The 21,064-nt window shown below is 57.4% G+C and overlaps 1 protein-coding gene across 1 annotated transcript in view; it reads right to left on the bottom strand.

Moving 5' to 3' along the window:
• Window positions 1-8,048: 8,048 nt before the first annotated feature.
• Window positions 8,049-21,064, bottom strand: part of HMCN2 (hemicentin 2) — a 150,356-nt gene continuing 137,340 nt past the window's right edge. Inside the window, exons 87-98 of the mRNA XM_036117053.2 lie at window positions 18,902-19,051; window positions 17,440-17,577; window positions 17,217-17,338; window positions 16,638-16,875; window positions 14,671-14,733; window positions 14,417-14,539; window positions 13,551-13,685; window positions 12,462-12,590; window positions 11,614-11,934; window positions 10,884-11,003; window positions 9,870-9,996; window positions 8,049-8,895 (exon numbers count right to left, since the gene is read on the bottom strand). Of these exons, the coding sequence (XP_035972946.2) occupies window positions 8,550-8,895; window positions 9,870-9,996; window positions 10,884-11,003; window positions 11,614-11,934; window positions 12,462-12,590; window positions 13,551-13,685; window positions 14,417-14,539; window positions 14,671-14,733; window positions 16,638-16,875; window positions 17,217-17,338; window positions 17,440-17,577; window positions 18,902-19,051 (2,012 nt within the window). The 3' untranslated portion in view covers window positions 8,049-8,549. The remainder of the gene's footprint in view (window positions 8,896-9,869; window positions 9,997-10,883; window positions 11,004-11,613; window positions 11,935-12,461; window positions 12,591-13,550; window positions 13,686-14,416; window positions 14,540-14,670; window positions 14,734-16,637; window positions 16,876-17,216; window positions 17,339-17,439; window positions 17,578-18,901; window positions 19,052-21,064) is intronic.

The raw sequence follows: 21,064 nt of genomic DNA, 5'->3' as shown, positions 1-21,064 counted from the left end.
CGCGCGACAGGCCCCGCCCCCGGGCCCGGCCCCCACGCGGAGCCGCTCAGCGTCGGCGGCCACCTGCGGGTGGGCGGGGCCCGGTCGCTCGCTCCCTCCTGGCCCGCCCCCTTCCCCCTCCGGCCCTCGCGGGGCCCCAACCCCCGCCCGGCTCCCGGGGCCGCACGGCCTCCCGAGGGCGCCGGGCAGTGCACGCGGCCCGGGTCTTCTCGCCCTGGCCGGCGGGCAGGCGGCTCCTCGGGGCGCGGCGGTGGCTGGACCGCGCGCAACTGGCCGGGTGACGCGGCCGCCCTGCCAGAGACTTGCCACCGCTCCGGGGTGGGGGTGGGAATAAAAGTCCCTTAGGTGCGGTGAGTTTCGTGTCCACTTTGATCCCGTGGTGGCCTTTCTGCAGACCTCGAAACCCCTCCCTTCCCCCACAGTAGCCCCCTTGAGCCCGAGCCCAGGTGGAGGCGGCACTAGAAGGTCGGGGTTTCATCCCTCAGTCCAGGGCTCGTTCTTGGCTGTCTCCCCAGAGGCTGGCACCTGACCAAACTCCCCGGGGCACCCAGTAAATAGTGAATAGAAGACTGCCCAACTGCTAAGCCACTGGGCAGCGGGGGTTCACAGCTGAGGTTCACAGAGGTGAAGCTTCTTGCTTGCACAAAGAAATGAGGAGCGGCTGCCCCAGCCCGGCCTTCCGAAGGTTCTGTGTGTCAGACTTTTGCCAGCCTGGTTCAGAGGCCCCAGAGCACCCATCACTGCAACCACAACTGAGTGAAATAGCAGGTGCCCACCTGTTCAAGGCAACGCCATAGACAGGACTGACTCCGAGTCATCTCAGCCCTGAACCCCCTGGGAGGTGGGAGCCCCCAGACCATACTGCTGGTTTGCCATTCAGCCATCTTGTAAAAGGGGGTAGCTTGTGGTAAGGAGGCAGCCCTGGCCCAGGCCCCTTCCTGCAACCAAGAAGCAGCCAGAGAAAGGGACTCTCAGCAGAGAGGGGTGAAGGCTGCTCACTTGGTCACTTAGTCCCTCTACCAGTCAGCTCCCCCATCGCATACCTGAGCACTCCTGCCTGGCCACCAAGCACATGGGCCAGGCGAGTAGCTGTGAGTCCCTCAGGAGGGAAAAGGCATCAAACCAATTCACAAGCAAAGCCATGGCTTTCAGTCCCCGTGAACGCCCCCAGCCTCGGGCACCCCCAGAAGTGGCCGAAATGGCAAGGAGCCCCTTATGAGCTGCGTGGGGCTGGTGAGCTGAGGCACCCTCCTGCCGGGAGGCGGGATGGCAGCTGGCCCCCTTAGCCCACTCACTGAGCCCCTGGCCTTCCACACTAGCAGGAAGCAAACAACGGCCAAAACAACACACCTGCAGCAGGTTGTGCAGCCTTGGGCAGCTTCCTTCCCCAGCAGAGGCGGGGCAGTAGGGGGAGCATTTCCGCTGTCCTCTCTGTCTCCATCCTATGACTCTGTGCTAGGTCTTTGTTTCTTCCTTTAAGATGTCACTGCCCTTTGAGAAAGTTGGGGAGAGTGTGGGTGCATAGGGGGACACCTTCCTTGGAGTTATTACAGAGGAAGTGGGGAGGGAAACTGAGGCAGTGAGGCCTGGCGTTCCCCCAAGCTCCCCAAAGCCAGTGGTGGCCCCAGAGAGAAGCCCCATTACCCAGACCTTAGAAAGAGGGTGGGCTGAGGGATGAGCCCTGCCAGTCTAGGATAGATCTGGGGCACAATTACACTGTTGTGGTTATCCCCAAGCACTGTTTTATCTCCTTACCTTCACTTGCTCTTCACGACTACCCTATATGAAGTCACTGTGACTGTTATCCCCATTTTACAGACAGGAACCTGCAGCACACAGAGAGGGTATATCTTCCCCAAGGCCACACAGCATGTTAGTGGCAGAGCAGGACTACACCCCAGTGCCTGAAGCTCTGGCCCAACCCTCTGTTCTAGCTCAGGCTTGAGGTGAATTGGTAGAGGCACCAGGGTCTCAGTCCCAGGGTCACAGGCTGTGGGGACCTTTAGTCTCTGCTGCAGAAATGGCTCCAGTCCAGGGGACTATCCCTTTCTGACGCACAGGTGCTGGTGACATTAGGGACAATGGTGTCACAGCTCTTCTGAAAGGAAAAGGGGCCCAACTGCCAGCAGGGGTCCTGCCCACTGGGCGTCAGGGTGGATGAGAGGCAGAGATCAAGGCCAGGGTGTCTTGGCTGGTTCCCCGATGAGCCACTTTCCACCTGCACCCCTCCATCCACACCCTGCCCCAGCCCTCACCCTGCAGAGCAGGTCCTGGGTCCAGCACTGGATCCCCCACCTGGGGCCCAGCCACCGTGGCCTTTGCCTTTCACCCATACCCAGGTCAGGGCTCCTAAAGGAGCCTACACACCTCTGGTAAGTGACCTTGGGTGCCACCTCTTAAAGTACAGTAACACCTAGGCCTGACCAGGTGGAGAAACGGAGGTGCTGGAGTCTGGGATGTTCGTGTCTTCTACATGTATCCAGAGTCTGCCCCTTCCTTTCCATCTCCACCTCCTCCACATTGGCCTGTCATCTTCTCTTACTCAGACCATTGTTATAGCCTCCTTAATCATTTCTGTGCTTCTCCAGATTCCCGCCCCTCCTTTCCCCCAGATCCTTTCTCCACCAAGAGCAGAGAGTTCTTAAAAACTCAGAACAAGTCACTCCCTTCTTAAAACCTTTGGTGGTTCATTTTCCCCTATCAGTTCCCAGTTGTTCTAACAACATTAGTTGAAGACTTTCCTTTCTCCATTGAATTACATTGGCACCTTTGTTGAACATTAGTTGACGCTGTAAGTGTGAATATGTTTCTGGACTCCCTCATCTGTTCCATTGATCTATCTATCTATCTATCTATCTATTTATTTATTTATTCTTATGCCAATACTATACCATCTTGATTACTACAGCTTTGTAATAAGCTTTCAAGTCAGAGTGTGTGTCTTCTGATTTTGTTCTGTTTCAAAATTGCTGTGGATATTCTGGGTCTTTTGCATTTCCATATAAATAGTAGAAACAGATTGCCAGTTTATATAAAAATCCTGCTGGGATTTTGATTGGGGATTCCAATAACCATGTATCAGCTTGGGGGTGGGAAGTGGATATCTTAACAGTATTGAGTTTTTCAATCCATGATCATGGTATACTTCTCTAGTTATTTATATATTCTTAAATCTTCCAGCATTTAAAAAGACTTCAAACTATTTATTGAAAAGTATTAGTTGCTATTTACATGAGCAATGAGAAAGAAACTCAAACGGCCAGGCCAATCTATAGAAGGTTACATCTTGAGATGATCATCATTTGTGATGAATTCAATTTTTGTTTTAAACCAAAAGTTTATCTCTCAGATAGTGTTGAAATATATGCCCTTGAGTGTCACAAAATGGTTTCTTTATTTGATGTGAAATCTCAGGTAAGAATCTTTTAAGGAGATAGACTAGCAGGACCCAAGCTAGAAGAGCTGGAGTTTTATAAGTTCCCTGCAGGTGATGAGGTGTTCCAAATAAACTAGGTGGGGCTGGACATCCTCCAGTTGGGAAAGTATGTGGTGATTATGGGAAAGGCTTGGGGTCCATGGCATCAGTGTGAACAAGGTCATTTCTCATGCTAGAAGAGACAGGGCTTCTTGGAGTCACCAATATGGCTACTCCAGAGCTCAGCTTTGAGATGGACATTTGACTGGCCAGTTTGGATGACTTGCCAGGTGGAGGTCTATTCTCAGGCAATCAGCCAAATCTTCTACTCAGAGAAGAAGGAAACCTGGGAGGTTGGTGCATCTTTGGTGGGTGGTATAAAAGTCCTCAATTTCAATGGGAGTGCCAAAGGATCCATCTTGGTTCAGATATCTGAGCAATGTTTTGTTGTTTTCAGTGTACAGTTCTTGCTTATCTTCCATTAGACTTATTTCTAAGTATTTTAAGTATTTTGATACTATTGTTCACGATGTTTTAAATTTCATTTTCTGTCATTTGTTGCTAGTACATAGCAATACAACTGATTTTTGTATATTTGCCTTATATTCTGCAACTTTGCTAATATCGCTGATTAATTCCAGTAGATATTTGTAAATACCTTAGGATTTTCCATGTAGACAATAACACTGTCTGTGAATAGAAGCAATCTTACGTTTGCCTGTATTATCTTTGTGTCTCTTCTTCTTGCCTTATTTCAACGGTGAGAATTCCCAGCATAATGTTGAATAAAAAAGGTGAGGGTGGATATCCTTGCGTCGTTCATGATCTTAGGGGGATGCGTTCATTCAGTCTTTCACTGATAACTGTGATGTTAGTGTAGGTTTTCTGTAGACACTTTTCATCTGGTGAAGAAGCTCACTTCTAGTTTATTGAGAGTTTTTATCATGAGTAGGGGCTGAATTTTGTCAAGTGCTTTTTCTGTATCTGTTGAGATGATCATTTATGATTTTGTGTTGATTCTATAAATATGGTAAGTTACATTGATTGATTTTCTAGTGTTGAACCAACCTTGCATTCCTGGAATAATTATATCTCAATAAAGTTGATTTTTAAGTTTTTAAGGAAAAAAAAGGGGGGATAGGGGAGCTTAGGGTTAAAAGGGATGTAAAAGATGTACTTAATCACAATATGTAGACTTCATTTGGATCCTGATTTTTTAAGTATAAAAGAAACACCCTCTTTGTGAGCATTTGGAAATTGAACACTGACAGGATCTTGAATGACAGCAAGGAATTACTGGTTTTGACTAGATGTGATATGGTATTGTTGATAAGGGGGTTTTATTGAGATTTTTTTTTAAGTTTTAGAGATATATTTGGAAATATTAATGAATTAAAGTGTTTTTTAAAAAGACTTTGATGGTCCCTCATCACTTTTAGCATCAAATGTAGAGCCCTGTGCTTCCTCCTCGGCCCTCACCCACTACACCCTGATTGCACTGGCCTGCTTGTGGTTTCTTCAGCGTGTCAAGCTCCTTGCTGCCGTATGGTCTCTGCACTTGCTGTTCCTTGGTGATGCCTCTCTGACCCCTCCCTTCCTCCCACCAGATCAGTCCCTTGTCAGATGCTATCTGTCACGCTCACACATAGTAGATGCCTGGAGTTTCAGCAACAAGATGGAGGACCGAAGGCTCTGGACCCTTCTCCCTCTCCCCATTGCTGTTGTCTTCGACCGTCATCAACTCTCACGTGTACTGCACTGCACCTGTCTTTCTGGCTATGCTCACCGCCCCCTCTAATCCAGGGTGGCTTTCCAAAGGGTTGGCCCTCACTCTTGTGGCCACTTGTCTGAACATAGATACAGCCTGTGCGTCTAACCAAGGAGTAGGCCCCTCTTGTCTCCCGTCTCTCCTCTGCCACTCAAGGGCTCTGCACCTGCTAGTCACAAAGGGGCCTGGGAACGTGGCGACGCCAAGCACATCACCCCACAACCATCTCGTGGTTGGCACCAGATGCCACTTTGCTGCTGCCCAGGCCTGGGCACTGGCTCCAGGAACAAGAGTGTCCTCTAGGCTGGACCCCAGGTGGCCCGTCCCTGCCCAGAGGGAACACAGAGTCCGGTAGTTTGGGTTCTTGGAAAAACTACATCAGGGAGTTTAATAAGTGACCTGCAGGGCTGTTTACCACCATTGATGGTCCCCGACAGCCTCAGCCTGGAGGTCAGGTGGTGCTAGGGGGCTGGGTCACCAGATGGGGCCTTGGCCAATGATTGCCTGCTGGCAGCTGGCAAAGCAGAAGTGGAAGCCAATGCTCCCTTGGAGCTGGCTCCAGCTGCAGCTCCCCGGGGAGGCTCCTCCTCCACAAGGGGACCATCCCAGTGGATGCGGGCAGGGGTGGGTGGAGTCAGGGGTGGGGGGCACAAGACTGGGAATCCCCAGCCCGGATTCCAGGCCAAGTCTGCCACTAGCTTGCTGCAAGACATTGAGCAATCTGTCCTTTCCACCAGCCTCAAATGGAAATTTAGAAGGTGGGGCAGGAAGGAAGCAGAACTGAATGGACACTCCCTCAGCGGTTCTTCAGGTCTTGAATTGCCGTGGTCCCTCCTCTTCATCCTGCTCCCGGCCCTCCCCCTCATCCCCATCCTCCTTTCTTGTGGGAGTGGAGGCAGGGGGCCCTGCAGCCTAATCTCCCTAGGCTCTGGAGTCAGAAGGCCTGGGTTGAGCTCTTCTCCCAGCTCCAGGCTGTGTGAGCTTGGACTGGTGGCTCACCTTCTCTGAGCCTCCATTCCTTCATCTTTGCAATGGGCATACTCTGTCTTGCCTCTGGATTGCCTGGGAGAATTAAAACTCAGGTCCATACAGCACTGGACATTCAACAGACAGTTTGCAAACATGAAGAGCCACGCGCAGACTGGGAAGCAGCAGGCAGGAGACAGCAGGGGTGAAAGAGGAGTCGCCGGCACCTCCCCTCGCTCGTCTCACCTCTGCAGTGCCTCACCCTGGGACTGACCTTTTCATGGGCTCCATAAAAAAATTAACAGCCCAGCAAACAGCAGGGCTCAAGTTGTGACCTATGGCCTCTAGGGTTGCACAAAGAGGGGCATCTAGCCCAGGGAAGGTCCTCATAGGTGGGTGCTGGACAAATGGGTATGGGGGGGGTGCTTGGAGGACCCCGCCCCCTCGAATTTCTCCTCCACCCAGCCTGAAATCCCACCATTAGTGACTTCTGTGGCTTACTTAAATCACGGATGGCAAACTACAGTCCCCACCAGTTTTTATAAAGCCTGCAAGCTAAGAATGGTGTTTGCATTTGTAAATGGTTGGAAAAAAATCAAAGGAAGAATATTTCGTGACATGTGAAAATTGTATGGACGTCAAACGTAAGTGCCCACTAACAGTTTCATTGGAACACAGCCATGTTCATTCACTCTTGCGCTGACCTTGGCCCTCCAGTGCTGCTACGGTGAGGGGAGTGGTTTCAACAGAGACCGTTCCGCAAAGCCAAAAGCACTGGCCCTTTACGGAAAAAGTGTGCAGACCCCTGGTTTAAACAAAAACAGAACCCAAAAAAACAGCTTTGAAAGTGGAAGCGTGGGGCACCTGGGTGGCTCAGATGGTTAAGCGTCTGCCTTCGGCTCAGGTCATGATCCTAGGGTCCTGGGATCGAGCCCCGCATCGGGCTCCCTGCTTGGCGGGGAGCCTGCTTCTCCCTCTCCCTCTACTATTCCCCCTTCTTGTGCTCTCTCGCTCTATCAAATAAATAAATAAAATCTTAAAAAAAAATAAAAAAGAAAGTGGAAGCGCCCTGGGAAGATTCTGGAGGGGCTGTCGGGTGGAAGCCAGGAGTCCCAGTCTAACCATGAGCCAGTCACCTATCCAGCAAGTGGCTGGGTCACGTCCCCTCTCCGAGCCTCGTTTTCTCCATCTGTCAAATGGACAAAGCGATTTAACCCAGCAGCGTTTAATCCAGCATTGCTGGAAGTCTCCGTTTACATAGTCTGATTATCATCCACCCCTTAATGAGAAATAACTCAAGACGGCTTTCCTCCTTGCCCAGATGAGAGCATGAGGATACAAAGGGGGAGGTGACAGTGTCACACTGAGCAAGGCGAACAAGGAGGAAGGAAGGATCTCTCCTCTTCAAAACCACGTGCAAAAGAGCCTCTTTCTGCCAGAGGCCGTGGCCAGGGGCAGCCGGCCACTGCGTGGTCACTGATGCAAGGGCTGCAGACAGCCCAGGGTGGGGCCAGGGGGGTGGGAAGAGAAGCAGCGCACGGCCCTTCTGCCGAGTCCCTGGAGGCTCAGACCCTATCCCAGCGCACTGGAGACACACCAATACATACACAGATGCTCTAATCCTGTCCCTTCCCAGCTCATTCCATCAAAGTCAAAGTCCCTGCAATGGCCCAGGGGCCCCAAGGATCTGACCCAACACCCTTACCTTTCTGATGACTGCCTCTTCTTTCCCCCAACCCACAGCAGCTTCAGCCTCCCCCACCTTCTTGCAGGATGTCCAGCAGAGAGCACCTACCTACCTGCAGCCCAGGGCTGCTGGACCAGAAGGGTGGTGGCCTCCCCCCACCCCAGGCAAAGCCCCTCCTTACCAAAGCAAAATAAGTGGGCGAAGAAATCGAGTTGGTTAAAAGAAAACGGTTTTATATTACAGGTACACGCGCGGGGTTCAGGGTGAAAGCACCAGCTATGGGCAGAGGAGGGCCGCTGCCGCCCTCCGGGGGTCTGTCCCTCCCCTCGGGCCTCCTGTGTGCTGTGTCCCAGCCAGGTCTCCCTGGGGCTTGGGGCAAGCCTTGGAGGAGCCGGCCAGACAAGCAGGCTTCCCGCTAGCCCTGCGAGCTGGCTTCACCACCCAAGGGCAGCCTTACACTCTTGACTGCTGAGCTCCACCTCCACGGGGGTAGGGGGAGCTCGGGTCCTGTCTGTCCTGGGGTCAAGGTTGCAGGCAGGGTCCTGTTTGCTGAAGGGCTCGATGACGCACAGGGGTGGGAGATGACATCGCTTGGCACAGCCGGTGGCGGTGAGGGCAAGGGCCACCTGCGCGGTGGGGGCTGGGCCCGCTCCTCCCTGTCCCCCACCCCCGGAGGTCACTGGCCCAAAAGCTGCGGCCAGTGGCCACGCCCCTCAGTAGGGATAAGGGGACACTGCGATGAGCAGGACGAAGACGCTCTGGTGGCGCGGCGCGGCGGCGCGCACGGTCAGCCGGTAGAGGCCGGCGCGGGTGAGCGCACGGCGGGTGTAGACGGCGCCGTAGCCGGCGCGCAGCGGGCGGAGCGCGAACGGGCTGCGCGGGTCGGGCTCGAGCACGCTGAGCTCGGTGCGGTTGGCGGGGACGCCGGCCTCGGAGAAGGCGGCCAGGCGGGCCACGTCGTGGTGGGCGCGCACGCCCAGGGGCAGCGGCAGCAGCTTGTACTGCAGCGTGGAGGGGCCGCCCGCGCTGCAGTCCAGCGAGCAGCGTCGGAAGCACGTCCTGCGGGCGGGACACACGGACCGACTCGGGTGGCCGGCAGAGCGCGGGCCGGCGGTATAAACCGGCCCTCAGCCCCAAGCCCCGCAGTACTCCCAGGCGCTGCCCGTCCCCTCACCCCCAGTGTCTTCTCTCCAAGCACCACTGTTAGCCCACCTTAGAGATCAGCAAACTGAGGCCCAAAGAAGCTAGAGACGTGCCCTTCCCATGGGAGCGGGTCCCATAATCCCATCGGACTTTCCCAGCGCACGCCCGGGGGGCAGTCCGGTGGGCAATACAATTTAGAGCCCTCCAGGTCCGCAGGGAACCCCAGAGCTGAGTCACCTGCTCTGGATTTGCAACGGGGGAGGAGGACTCAAGGACACGTGCTTAGCCTTGCCAGGGCGTCCATGCCCCCTCCCCCCTAGCCTAGGCTTCCCAATTGGTAGAGTCCAGGGCAAGTCAGCTTCCCTGACAGCTGCGGCTACAGCTTGGGTCCACCAAGGTCCCCGTGTGTGTGCGTCTTTACCAGGATCTGTAGCCACAGTGAGCGGCGTGAAGATGTGTTTTGTGTCTGTGTGCCAGTGTGTGTCGGAGTCCTGGGACTTTGGGGGGTTTCTGGGTGGTGTTTATGTGTGTTTACCTGTATCTAGGGTTTTCTGTGTGTAGTCATGGGTCTCACGTGTACGTGTACACATCTGCCCCCAGGGCCTTATGCTCCGGCCGCAGCATCACTGCACTAAACGCTAATGTCCAAATGAACTTGCACCCCGAGTGACTGCAGGAAGGTGCTTTTCATGAGGGCACCCTGCCCTGTGGGCACAGATGCCCCGCTCGGGAATTCTGGCAGGGTTGGACCCCACGGGCCCTAACAGGGCCCCTGCCTGACACATGGCCTTTCTGGAGAAAGGGTCCAGCCGTCCAGGAGCCAGAACGTAAGCACCCAGCTCCTGGCAGACAGTGTACCCCCATCCATCCCCAGCCAGCTCAGCCCTTACCCTGGGCTGGAGCCCTGCCGGTAGGTGGCCGGACACGGTGTGTCCACACACTGGTAGCTGCCACGGGTATTAAAGCACATTTGGCTGGGCCCACACTCGATGCCGTCCTCCTCACACTCGTTGATGTCTGGGTGGGGGAGGTTGGCAAAGAGATGGGGAATGAAAAGGTGGTGCGAATGGACGGGCCCGGGGCAGGAACCACAGAAGGCATGGGAGCAGGGGCGAAGCAGGAGAGAAATGCCTTCAGAGGACCAGCAAGGCGGGCAGCCCGTCTCCCCTTGAACCCAGCCACCCTGATCTAGGACAGCCCAGCTGCCAGGTCCTGAGCACCTCCCCAATCTCCCCAGGTGGGCACCCTGGGGACCTCTTGAGCCTGGAGCTGGGCTGCAGGGTCTGGAAGAGATGGGGGCTGCCCTCGGACCCAGAGTGCCGACTGCCCACGACCCCTGCCTGTCCCAGTGGAAGCTCCACCCTTCTCAGAGGACATTCACAGATCCTCATGGCAGAGAGCAAGGGATGGAGACAGGCAAGGCAGGCCGATTCCCACTTTCCTGGGATGGGGCAAGCGGCAGGGCCGGCTCCAGCCCTGGAGCACATTCAGGAGAGCACCTTGGCTTGGGAGTTAGGGGGCTCCCCGCTGCTCAGCAGCTGCTGCCTGGCTGGAATCCTGTCTCCGTGCCTGCCCTCCACAGGTCTCATCCAGCCATTGCCGGGAGGACTGTGTTAGCCCCATTTCCCCAGGAGGCTGAGGCTCAGAGAGGTGAAGTGAGCTGCCTGGGGACACACAGCAGAGCTGCGGTCCACCTCCAGGGCTGCTTTCGGAGCCTGCCCATGCAACCGCATACGTAGGTCCTGCTTGGAGGCTTCCGGCCTGGCTGTGGGCCCCTGGGGTACTCTGAGCTCCTCTCCCTGCCCCACCCTCACGTGAGATGGTGGAGAAGCGGCTGGAGAGAGCCCCCCCTTCCCGTGAAGCCTCGGCCCGGCCCGCCTGGAACTGGGAGGGCCGCCGCTCACCCTGGCAGTTTTTCCCGCTGGGGAGGAGGCGGTAGCCAGCGGGGCAGAGGCACTCGTAGCTGCCCTCGGTGTTCCGGCAGGCGTGCTGGCACAGGCTTCTGACCCGGCACTCGTCCAGGTCTGGCCCAGGCCCAGGGGTGGGGGTGGGGGCAGAGACAGACTGAGCCCCCGAGGCCCCGGCTCTCCGCCCCGCCCACCCCACGTCCCCCCCCAGCCAGGCGTGGGGGGTGGCGGGAGACTGCTTCCAGCACAGGACCCCTGTGCCCCGGCAGGAAGGCGGGGGTCTGCCCTCCACACTACCTCCCGTTGCCTCTGCAGCCCAGTGCCAGCCTCCCGCGGGGCCTGGGGGCTTGTCCCCCACCCCCACCCCCACCCCCACCAGTCCCAGTTCACCGCCTCCTGTTAACCTGCGACAGTCTCCTTCCCTCCTGCAAACCTCCCTCCCTGACTGCCTCACGTCTGCGCACCAAAAGGAGTGTTTCTCAAAAGTGGGTCAAGCGTCCAGAAGTCGAATGGTTGGGAAAGTCCTCCGTCCCCCTCTTGGAAGCCCGCTGCCCATCCGAACGGCCGGGGCTTGGAGATGGCATGGAGCCGGGACGTAAGTGGGCACCCCACTTGCCGGGAGCCCTGGGGTTCTGAACATGGGGTGTGGTGCCCACAGACCCGGCCTAGGAGCTCCATATGATGAAGCGGGTGCGTCCCCAGTGGGACGGCTGGGGCTTGGCCTAACCTGTGCAGACGCCATTCTGTCGGATGAAGCCCGCGGGGCACCAGGCCCGGCCCAGGCTGCTCGGCGCCCCGGAGCCCCGCCGGAGGGAGACCCAAGCGTAGTAGGAGCCCCTGGGGAGCGGGGCACGGGGCCGCAGCCAGGGCACTAAGGGGCCCCCGTGGCTGACAGTGGTCACATTTTGTTCACTCTGCTCTAGCGGGATGCAGGTCTTGCCATCATGAAGGAGGGTCTGGCCCGGGGGGCACAGGCAGCGGTAACCGCCCTGGAGGTTTTGGCACTGGAAGGCGCAGGTCTTGGCTGGCTGCAGGCACTCGTTGATATCTGGAAAGGAACAAGGCCAGGCAGGGTGCCAAGGGTGGCTCAGAGGGCTCGCCATGGCCACTCCACCTGACCATAGCCACCTCTCCTGGTCTCCAGCCTTCCCCAGAATCCAGGGGCCTCCCCCCACCGCATCCGGGCCTGCCTGCAAGCCTTCCCCCTCCTGCACCACCTCCAGCCTCTGATGCTCAAGGAGGCCCCCCCCTCCCCCAGCTCCGGGCCTCATCCCAGACGCCAGGGTTCTTCAGCATCCCGGGGAGGCCCATTCTCCCTGCTCAGCCTCTCGGAGACCCACCCACTTCTGCCCACCCTCCCCCTCCTCCTGGGCTCCCAGGGGAGGTGACCTTGCCGGGTAGGGGGTGAGGTTCGGGGCCAGACAGCAGCAAAGCACGGATCCGGGCACACGGGGGCCGCACCGGCAGCCCTAGCTTTGGTCACAGAACTCAACAACACCCTTGTCAGAAACACTCCCTGCCTGCGTGCCAGGCGGGTCTGACCCAGGCTCCCACGGTGGCTGAGTGTCCCGGTACCTAGGCACGGCAGGCCGGGGCTCTGGATCCGGTACCCCCGGGGACAGCTGCAGCGGTGCCCGCCTGGGGTGTTCTCACAGATCTGGTTATAGTGACACTCATCCAACTGCTCCAGACACTCGTCCACATCTGCGGAGGGAGGGGTGTGGACAGAAGTGGGGCCGAGCCCCGCCCCCTGCTCCCGGCGGCCAGGCGTGCCTCTCCACATCTGGGCCTCACCCCTCCCCCCCCAACCTCAGTGCCACCAGGTGGAATGCCAGTGTTTGCAACCACCTCTCCCAATCAGACCAGCTTTGGAGAGTGAGAGAAGGTTCTGGGTCCAGAAACAAAGCAGGGGCTTAAAAGGTGGGCTTTGGAGGCAGAGTCCCGGGTTGGGGCGGAGCTCTGCCTTATCTCTGGGTCCTTGAGTAAGTAACTCTCCATCTCCCAGCCTTGGTTTTCTTATCTGCAAAGAGGGGTGAGGACGGGACCTCTTCAGGAAAAACCTGGATCACGCTCGAGAAGGCCGGAGGAGCCTGGTTTGGGGAAAGAGCTCTGAGAGCTGCTGAGAAAGAAGGAAGTGAGGGCAGGAGGGAGGCAGGAGGCAGAGGAGCCGTCTGGGTGGACAGGGTGCTCCGTGGGCCCTGAAGCCACAGAGCTGGGGTCACCTCCTCTCCTGAGTTCCAGTTCCCCCGTACTTCGCCCCTGCACTGGGCGGTCCTGTCCCTCTCAGAGGAGCCAGAGGACCCGTGATCAGGAAGCTCTAGAACGCTGGAGCAGGAAGGTCACCCATGCAGGGCGGCTCCTGAGTTTCATCTCAAAGGCTAATTGCAGCTGATTCCTAGTGGCTGCTGGAGAAGCTGTGTTGAGAAGGATCCAGAGGCCATCTTTAGGCCAGGCCATGATCCAGGAGGGGATCTCGGGCAAGTGGCAACAGATGTAACATGTTTGCCATGCCTGACCTGGTCAGCTCAAACTTCCTCCCCGGCCTCACCGCTCCTTCCGCGGACAGAGTCTGCTTTCCCCAGAGGCCCAGGGGCACACAGCACCTCCTCTGCTGGAGCCTGGGACCACTGGAGTGCGGACAGCCCCACACCCTGCCCCTGTCACCTTCACAGCTGGCCCCATGAGGGGCCACCCGGAAGCCAGGCCTGCAGTCGGGGAGGCAGTGGTAGGACCCAAAGAGGTTCACGCAGCGCTGTCCCTCCTGACAAAGGTGGGCATCCCAGGCACACTCGTCCACATCTGGGGGGCAAATGGGGGCAGGGGGCTGTGTGAACACATGTCCCCCCAGGCCCACTCTGGCCAATCTAACGACGCAGGCTTCTTCCCCAGGCCCGGGCGCCCCTGGCAAGAAGGCCCCACCCCTCCTGCTCACTCTTTCCATCATCTTGCCCCAAGGGACCCACAGGCCTGGGTGTGGGGCCTCTGATACGGGATTGCAGACGATGCCCCATGGGCACCCAGGTCAAAGAGCAGTGGAGACTCGGCAGGGCCAGGTCTCACTGCTGGGAGTGGAGGCATGCAGCTGGGGAGGGTCAGCATCTACGTGTCCTACGGTCAGATTTGCTGTCCAGAAACTTTGTGAAGGGGCCAAGTAGAGCAAGTGGGGCAGATGGGTGTCCACTCGCTTCCAACCCCAGTCGGCTGGGAGTGACCGAGGAGTGGTGGGAAAGTGCCCGAGGCCGTGTCCGGGCTCAGCAGGTGCGCACGCCACGAGCACGGGGTGGCCACGTGTATGTCTCTGGGGCTCCCTAGCACCCCCAGCACTTGAGCCTCTCCCATCTGCAGCCCGCAGAGCAGGAAATTCCCAATGGAAACAGGGTGTTGCCACCCCCAGCCTGGCATCCAATGCCGCCAGGAACAGGCCATGCCCTGAGGTGTGTGCCCCTGGCTGGGGTCCTGGTTCCGGAACGCCCCGCACACACCCAGGCCAACTAACTCCAAGGAGAGCTTCTGGCCGTGGGCCCACTCACCTCTGCAGTTCCTGTCATCCCTGGCCAGGGCAAAGCCCGCCGGACAGGAGCAGGAGAAGCGACCAGGTGCATTGTGGCAGGAGTGAGAACAGGGGTTGGGGCCATCCAAACATTCGTCCCTGTCTGGGGGGGGAGGCGGGCAGAGCTCTGGTGGTCTGTGCTCACAGGGCCTCCTGTCAGCTGGCCAGGACACGTCGTCCATCCCAGGCTGGGAGGCGTCCCTCGTCCAGGCCAAGGGAGGGAAAGGCACTCACCCACACAAAACTCTCCCTGGGCATCCAGCTCAAAGCCCGCTGGGCAGCCGACTTCATTCTCTTCTGGAAGCCAAAGGGACAGGTTGTAAGGACGCCAGGGCACTGCGGCCAAGGTGCCCCGGGACAGACAGCAGCCCTGGCCGTAGCTCTCTCCTGACAGCTTGGCCAGGCCGACGTCCCCTCAGCCCGGAGCCAGGCTGACGCCCAGCCCGTCTGAGCGCTCACTCCCACCCAGCCCAGGCCTGCTGGAGGTGTTGGCTATGGGTCATGCCACGGAGGGCTCACGGCGGGCCGGCCAGACGTAAGCTGGCACACACAGGAGAGATCGTTACAGAAAAGTACAAAACAGGCTGTCCGTGCACGCAAACATGCACTCCTGAGAATCCAGAGGAGTGGACGTGGCTCTGGACTGCGGGTGGGAGAGGGGATGTACAGAGTGGGTAAATGATGGCATCTGATGGCGGCAGCAAGCACAGGGGTTGGCGCAGACTGTGGTCTGGAGATAGGATCCCACAAAGAGAGGCCCCACCTACGTGTAGGGCTCCTCGAAATCCTGGAGGAGGAGGAGGAGGAGGAGGAGAGGGGGAGGGGAGAGGAAGAGGGGGAGGGGAGGGGAGGAGGGTGAGGAGAGGGAGTCGAGGAGAGGAGGGTGAGGGTAAGGTGGGGAGGAGGAGGAGGGGGAGGAGGGGGAGAGGGAGGTAGGGAGAGGAGGAGGAGAGGGAGGAGAGGGAGCTAGGGAGAGGAGGCGGAGGGGGAGGACAGGGAGCTAGGGAGAGGAGGAGGAGGGGGAGAGGGATTTGGGAGAGGAGGAGGAGGGGAAGTAGGAGGAGGGGGAGGAGAGGGATTTGGGAGAGGAGGAGGAGGGGGATGAGGGGGGAGGAGAGGGAGGAAGGGGAGGAGAGGGAGGAGGGGAGCCTTCTGAGATCCCATCCTCAGCCCAGGCTATTAGAGGCGTTGGCTGTGGGTCATGCCATGGGGGAGGCTCACGGCGGGCCGGCCAGACGTAAGCTGGCAGACACAGGAGAGATCATTATGGAAAAGTACAAAACAGGCTGTCCGTGCACGCAAACACACACTCTGAGAATCCAGAGGAGTGGACGTGGCCCCGGGCCGTGGGTGGGGGAGGGGATGCGCAGAATGGGTAAATGATGGCATCTGATGGTGGCAGCAAGCACAGGGGTTGGTGCAGACTGTGGTCTGGAGACAGGAGATCAGACTCCCTAAATTATTGTAAGGACCGCACGCTTGCTAAAGCAGTCACTGGGTGCCAGGTGAGGGTTTTAGAGAAAACACTGCTACTCCTGATACCCTCCAAGGCAGGGGATACTATGCCCATTTTACAGGTGGGAACCCTGAGGCTCGGAGAGGGCCAGGGCGTTGCCGCCAAGGCCCCACAGCTGGGAAATGGTGTGGCTGGGTTTGAACCAGGGTCTGCCTGACCCCAAAGCTGTGCCCTTACCACGGTCCCATGTTTGATGTTACAAACAAGTTGGGACCTCAACTATTGGTACCAGGTGTATCTTTAGCATCCACTGGTTGTGTATACACAGATATTCAGGTGGGCGGCCAGGGGCTCCAGCAGAGGCTCCTGGCTGCCTGGGTGGGGCCTCTGCTGCAGGGCCCTTGAGCAGAGGGGTGGCATGTGGCCGGAGTCTTGAACAGCGGCCCGGTGGGGGGAGGGCTTGGACCTTCACCATGGGACCAAGGAAAAGGCTCTGGAGGGTTCGAAGACGAGTGGCCCGAAGAGCTGTGTCCCTACTGGGGGTGTGGATGGTTGGACGGGAGCGAGGACACGCTGGAGGTGAGTGGACAAGGAGCTGAGCTGTCCCAGTCCCGAGTTTCTGGCCCATGGTCAGCGGGTGCAGGAGGTGGGCCGTCCCCTTGGCTTTCAGCCAGGTGCATCTGGGGCCCCTGCTGGGTGTTTAGCTGCGGCAGTGGGGAGTGGAGACAAAGGGTGGGGGCCTCACCAGCTTGCAGGGCTGTGGTAAGCTGGAAGTGCAGGGCCTCGGCCTTGGGGTCGAAGGCCGAGCTGATAGCCGAGGCCCGCAGGTGCTGCACCAGCTGAGGCTGGAGGCCCTGGGCCGCGTCGTACTGGATGCTGTGGTTACATCGCAGGAACGTGGGAAGGCTGTCCTGCAAGAAGGGCTGTGTGGAGCCCACAAAGAGACGGCCGGGCCCTATCTGCACATAGCTCTCCTCGAAGTCCTGGAGGAGGAGGAGGAGGAGGGGAAGGAGAGAGACAAATAATGTCCCAGATTTCAGCTTCCAAGGGGTAGGGCCCTCAGCCTCCTATTCAAGGGGCCAGGAAGGCTGGAGGTGGAGGGCTGGTGGACTTTTCACCCCCTCCTCCAGCCAGTTGGGCACCCTTGAGCAGATGACTTCCCTTTGGCATTCTTAAGTATGAAATGGGGAAGACACCTGAGAGTCTGGGCCCAGGGCATCCTCCCACTGGGCTAAGTGCTGGGGTGTCAGGAGGGGGTGCTTGGGGCAGCACATCCCATTCTCTCCCCTGCCCTCATCCCGCATACCTCGGGGCTGGCCCCCACCTGCACTTGAAGATCTGCATCAGCCAGGCTCTCGGGGACGACGCCACTGATCACCACATCAAGGAGCAGGAGGCCATTGGGATCCAGGCCCCGGGCCTCCTGGGTCATCGTGAGCAGCTCCCCTGCAATCCGTCCCCGCCCAGCCTGGAGTCACCATGGGGGAGAGGCCCCGGGCTCAGGCCTCAGCCCCACCCAGCCCACCTGGAAGGAGACCCCTGCTCACCTGTGGCAAACTCCACGTGCGACTTCTGCAGGAAGCTGCCGCCCGTCAGAGAGTGGCCGTTCAGGGCGTCCCCACTCTCTCCAGCCAGGGCCCAGTAGATGGGGGCGATGGTGACCACAAGCACCCGCATCAGAGGCCCTGCATGGGGCAGACGTGGAGGCTGGGTCAGGGCTGGATCCCGAAAGGCCACCACTCTCCTGCTCAAGATCCCTCTGTAGCTCCTTATTGCCCCAGGAGAGCTCAGCCCCTTCCCTCCCTGCCCAGGCCCAGCCCTGTGATCACCTGAGTCAGTTATTGGATCAGAACCTGGGAAGGGGTGAAGGCAAATATCCAGTTTGTGGAGAGGTTGTGAAAACGAACAGAATATATGTATACAAAAAAGGGCACGTAACTTGTTGATATTCAACTCAGTTCAACAAATCCTAAGGGTGACTGGGTCACCACAGAGCCTGGGACATAGGTGCTGGACCAAGCTGAAAATCAACCAAGTCTCCGAACTTACAGACGCCTTCCAGAAGAGCCTGGGAGAGGAAGGCCATTGACTCGGAAAACAGGGCCAAAATATTGCTCTGGACATGGATTCCCAGACCTTCACATGATGCCCAGCCCTCCTTGCAGGGCAGGGGGTGCCTTGGCCCGGGGATGGGGAAACCCCACTTGCTTGGGGTCAGGGATGGTTGAGCTCAGCGGAACGGCCGCCTCGGAAGAGAGGTGTGGAGGACCGGTGCTCATGGCCAGGAGAGCCTGTTTCCGCCACTTGGAGGCTGGCCCACCTGGCTGGGAGGCAGCTGCTTCTCCCTGGCTCCTGCCTGGGCGGCTGGAAGCAGCACCTACATCTGGGCAGCCTCTCACTTCACTCGCCCTGCTGACAGCCCACCTGGAGTCACCCCCAGCCAGAGCTCCCTGACCCCACAACGTTCACACAGGCCTGCGGTCAAGGGCAGTTCTGGAGGTGCTTTAGCACTGCCCCCTCCCTGCTCTGGACCCTCAGGGTGCCCTGGGAAGGGCGAGACAGCAGGGTCTGCAACATTACTCCAGAACATTCCATCTGCTGGGGCACACTGACGTATGAATCTGTTTGAAAGTGGACATTCCTTGGTGCTCTGGGCCTTTGAGCTAATTTTATTGTCCTCATTTCCCCCTTTCTGCCCCCTCCAGGCCATACCCCTAATCCTTCCTTTTCTATCTGCTCTTAACAGTGGGGGGGAACCTTACTTGGCCATCAGTGACCTCAAAAATCATCATCCGACTGCATTCACGTATCCTGATTATTTCACACTGTCTCGGTCTGATTTTTATTTTGTTTTGTTGGGAGGTAGTTGGGGGTGGGGGAGAAGTGGCCCGCACCTAAATCCACTTTGGCTTGGACTCGGGGCTTCGGGGCAGTCAGATTTCCTCCAGCCGTCAAGCCCTGAGCCAGCCTCAGAACCCAGGTGCAGGAGAAGCTCTGCCCCCCACTTACCCACACTCGCAGGGATGTGGTTGATGCTGCTCCGGATGGTGGTGATCCCAGAGCGTGCCTCCTGTTGCATGCTTGTGTTGAGGGTGGCCCTGCTAAACTCCCGGCCATTGATCACCCCAGACATGCTGCCCCGGCTCCCGTGGGGCTCCCCTGCGAGGAGGGAGAACAGTGACATTACCCACCTCTATGCCCTCAGAGTAAGCAGGTACTGTTACCCACTTTGCGGAGGAGTAACTGAGGCTCGGCGAGGGGAAATGATTTGCCCAAGGCCACACAGCTCGTGGGTGATGGACTCATTGCCCAGGGGATCCTGGCTCTGAGAGAGAGAGAGAGGGAGAGGCTTTTGAGCCTGGGATGGTGTTGGCTTCTAATTCTGGCTCTCCCGTCACCTTCCTGGAAATCTGGGCAGGTCAGGCCCCCAAGACACCCTTGAGTTGGCTTATCTATAAAGTGAGGAGGTGGGACCACAGATGTGCCAAAGACCTGTTGGGTTCTAAAATGCCGGGAGCTCCTGATGGAGGGACTGGCATGCTCCTCTGAGCCAGGGCACCGGGCCAGGACCTGAATGCTGCCCCCTGAACATCCTTCATTCCATCCGTGGCCCTGGCTCCAGCCGCCCCACAGCTGGATTTCCAAGAGCAGCCGGGCGGTCTGCAAGCAGGCGCTCTCCAGCCCTCATCAGAGGGTGCTTCCTCTGGCTAATGGGCCAGCTGTCTCCTCTGCACAGATGGCATTCTGGGGGGGCGAGAGACAGAAGCTAGCCTGCCTCTTCGCTCGCCGGCTCTCTGGGGAAATTAACAACCAATTGCCCATGATCTGTTGAAAAAATAACATAAAACACTCAACTGCCAGGATCCTAAATGGGTAAATCAGGGGGCTGGTTCATTCTGGATTCCAGGAAGCAGCGCTGTTTCCTGCAGCCCGGAGCTGGGGTTTTGATGAGATTTGATGCCCAACTGGGATGTCTCGCATCAATATCCGCAGCTCTGGGATTTATGGGAGGGACAGAGGAGCAGGCCATGAACCTACTAACCCTGGCCTCTTAAAAAGGGGAAGAGGAAGAAGTCGGGTGCAGAGAATAAAGGCAGCAGCATGGCCTGGCATCTTTCAAAGGGGACAAGAAATTGGAGTCTGGGGATGACAAGCCACCGTCAACTTTCTCAGACATGGGGTGACTCGGCAGCCTCTTGCCTCCCATGAGGCCTGGAGGGGCTGCCCAGGCTGATGGGAAATGAGGAAGAGAAGACAGTGTTCATGGTGAGGGATCCTCAAAACCCCTGAACACCCTTTACCTAGCCATGCCCCATTGGAGGGACTTATCCCATAGACATATTCAGGCGAGCACACAAAGATGTGCATCACAGTGTCCATTTCAGAAAGGGGACTGGAAAAAAAACAACAACCCTAAACCTGTTGCTTATTTAACAAAGCCAACAGCAATTAAGTTAGGGACTCCTGGGTGGCTCAGTCGGTTAAGTGGCTGCCTTCGGCTCAGGTCATGATCCCAGGATCCTGGGATCGAGCCCCACATCATCGGGCTCCCTGCTCAGTGGGGAGCCTGCTTTTCCCTCTCCCTCTGCCCCTCCGCCTGCTTGTGCTTGCACTCTCTGTCAAATAAATACAAATAAAACCTTAAAAAAAAAAAACAGCAATTAAGTTAGGAAAGCATCCCTGTGGAATATGAAACCACGAAAGAAGATATAGGCTGGGTTTACTGTCATGGGATGTTGTCCAAACAGTTAGGTTGTAAGGGCAACCTATAAATTCGACCTCATTTATAAAAAGGAAAAAGCGCATCTCTTTACATTCGAGGGAAAAAAAGTGTAGAGAGATATACCCCAAGTAATGGCTGAGATGGCTGTTTCTGGTCATTGAAGGAGGTGAGAAAATTGGTAAGTCATTTTTTCTTCATAGATTCGTTTCCAACTTATCTGGCCTTTCTATAATTAGCATATAGGAGACTTTAAACATGGCCGTTTCCATTTAAAAAGTAAGGAGGCTGTTATGAATTAAATGATGTCCCCTTAAAAAGATGTGTAGGGGTCCAAATCCCCAGACCTGAGGCTGTGACCTTATTTGAAGACAGGGTCTGTACAGAGCGGATCAAGTTAACATAAGGTCATTAGGGTAGGCCCTAACTTAATAACCGATGTCCTTATGTGA

This window comes from Halichoerus grypus, chromosome 14 (genome assembly GCF_964656455.1).
Source record: "Halichoerus grypus chromosome 14, mHalGry1.hap1.1, whole genome shotgun sequence".
Lineage (NCBI taxonomy): Eukaryota > Metazoa > Chordata > Mammalia > Carnivora > Phocidae > Halichoerus > Halichoerus grypus.
Note: the sequence above shows the minus strand (reverse complement) of the source record. Positions and strands in the feature narration are given on the sequence as shown.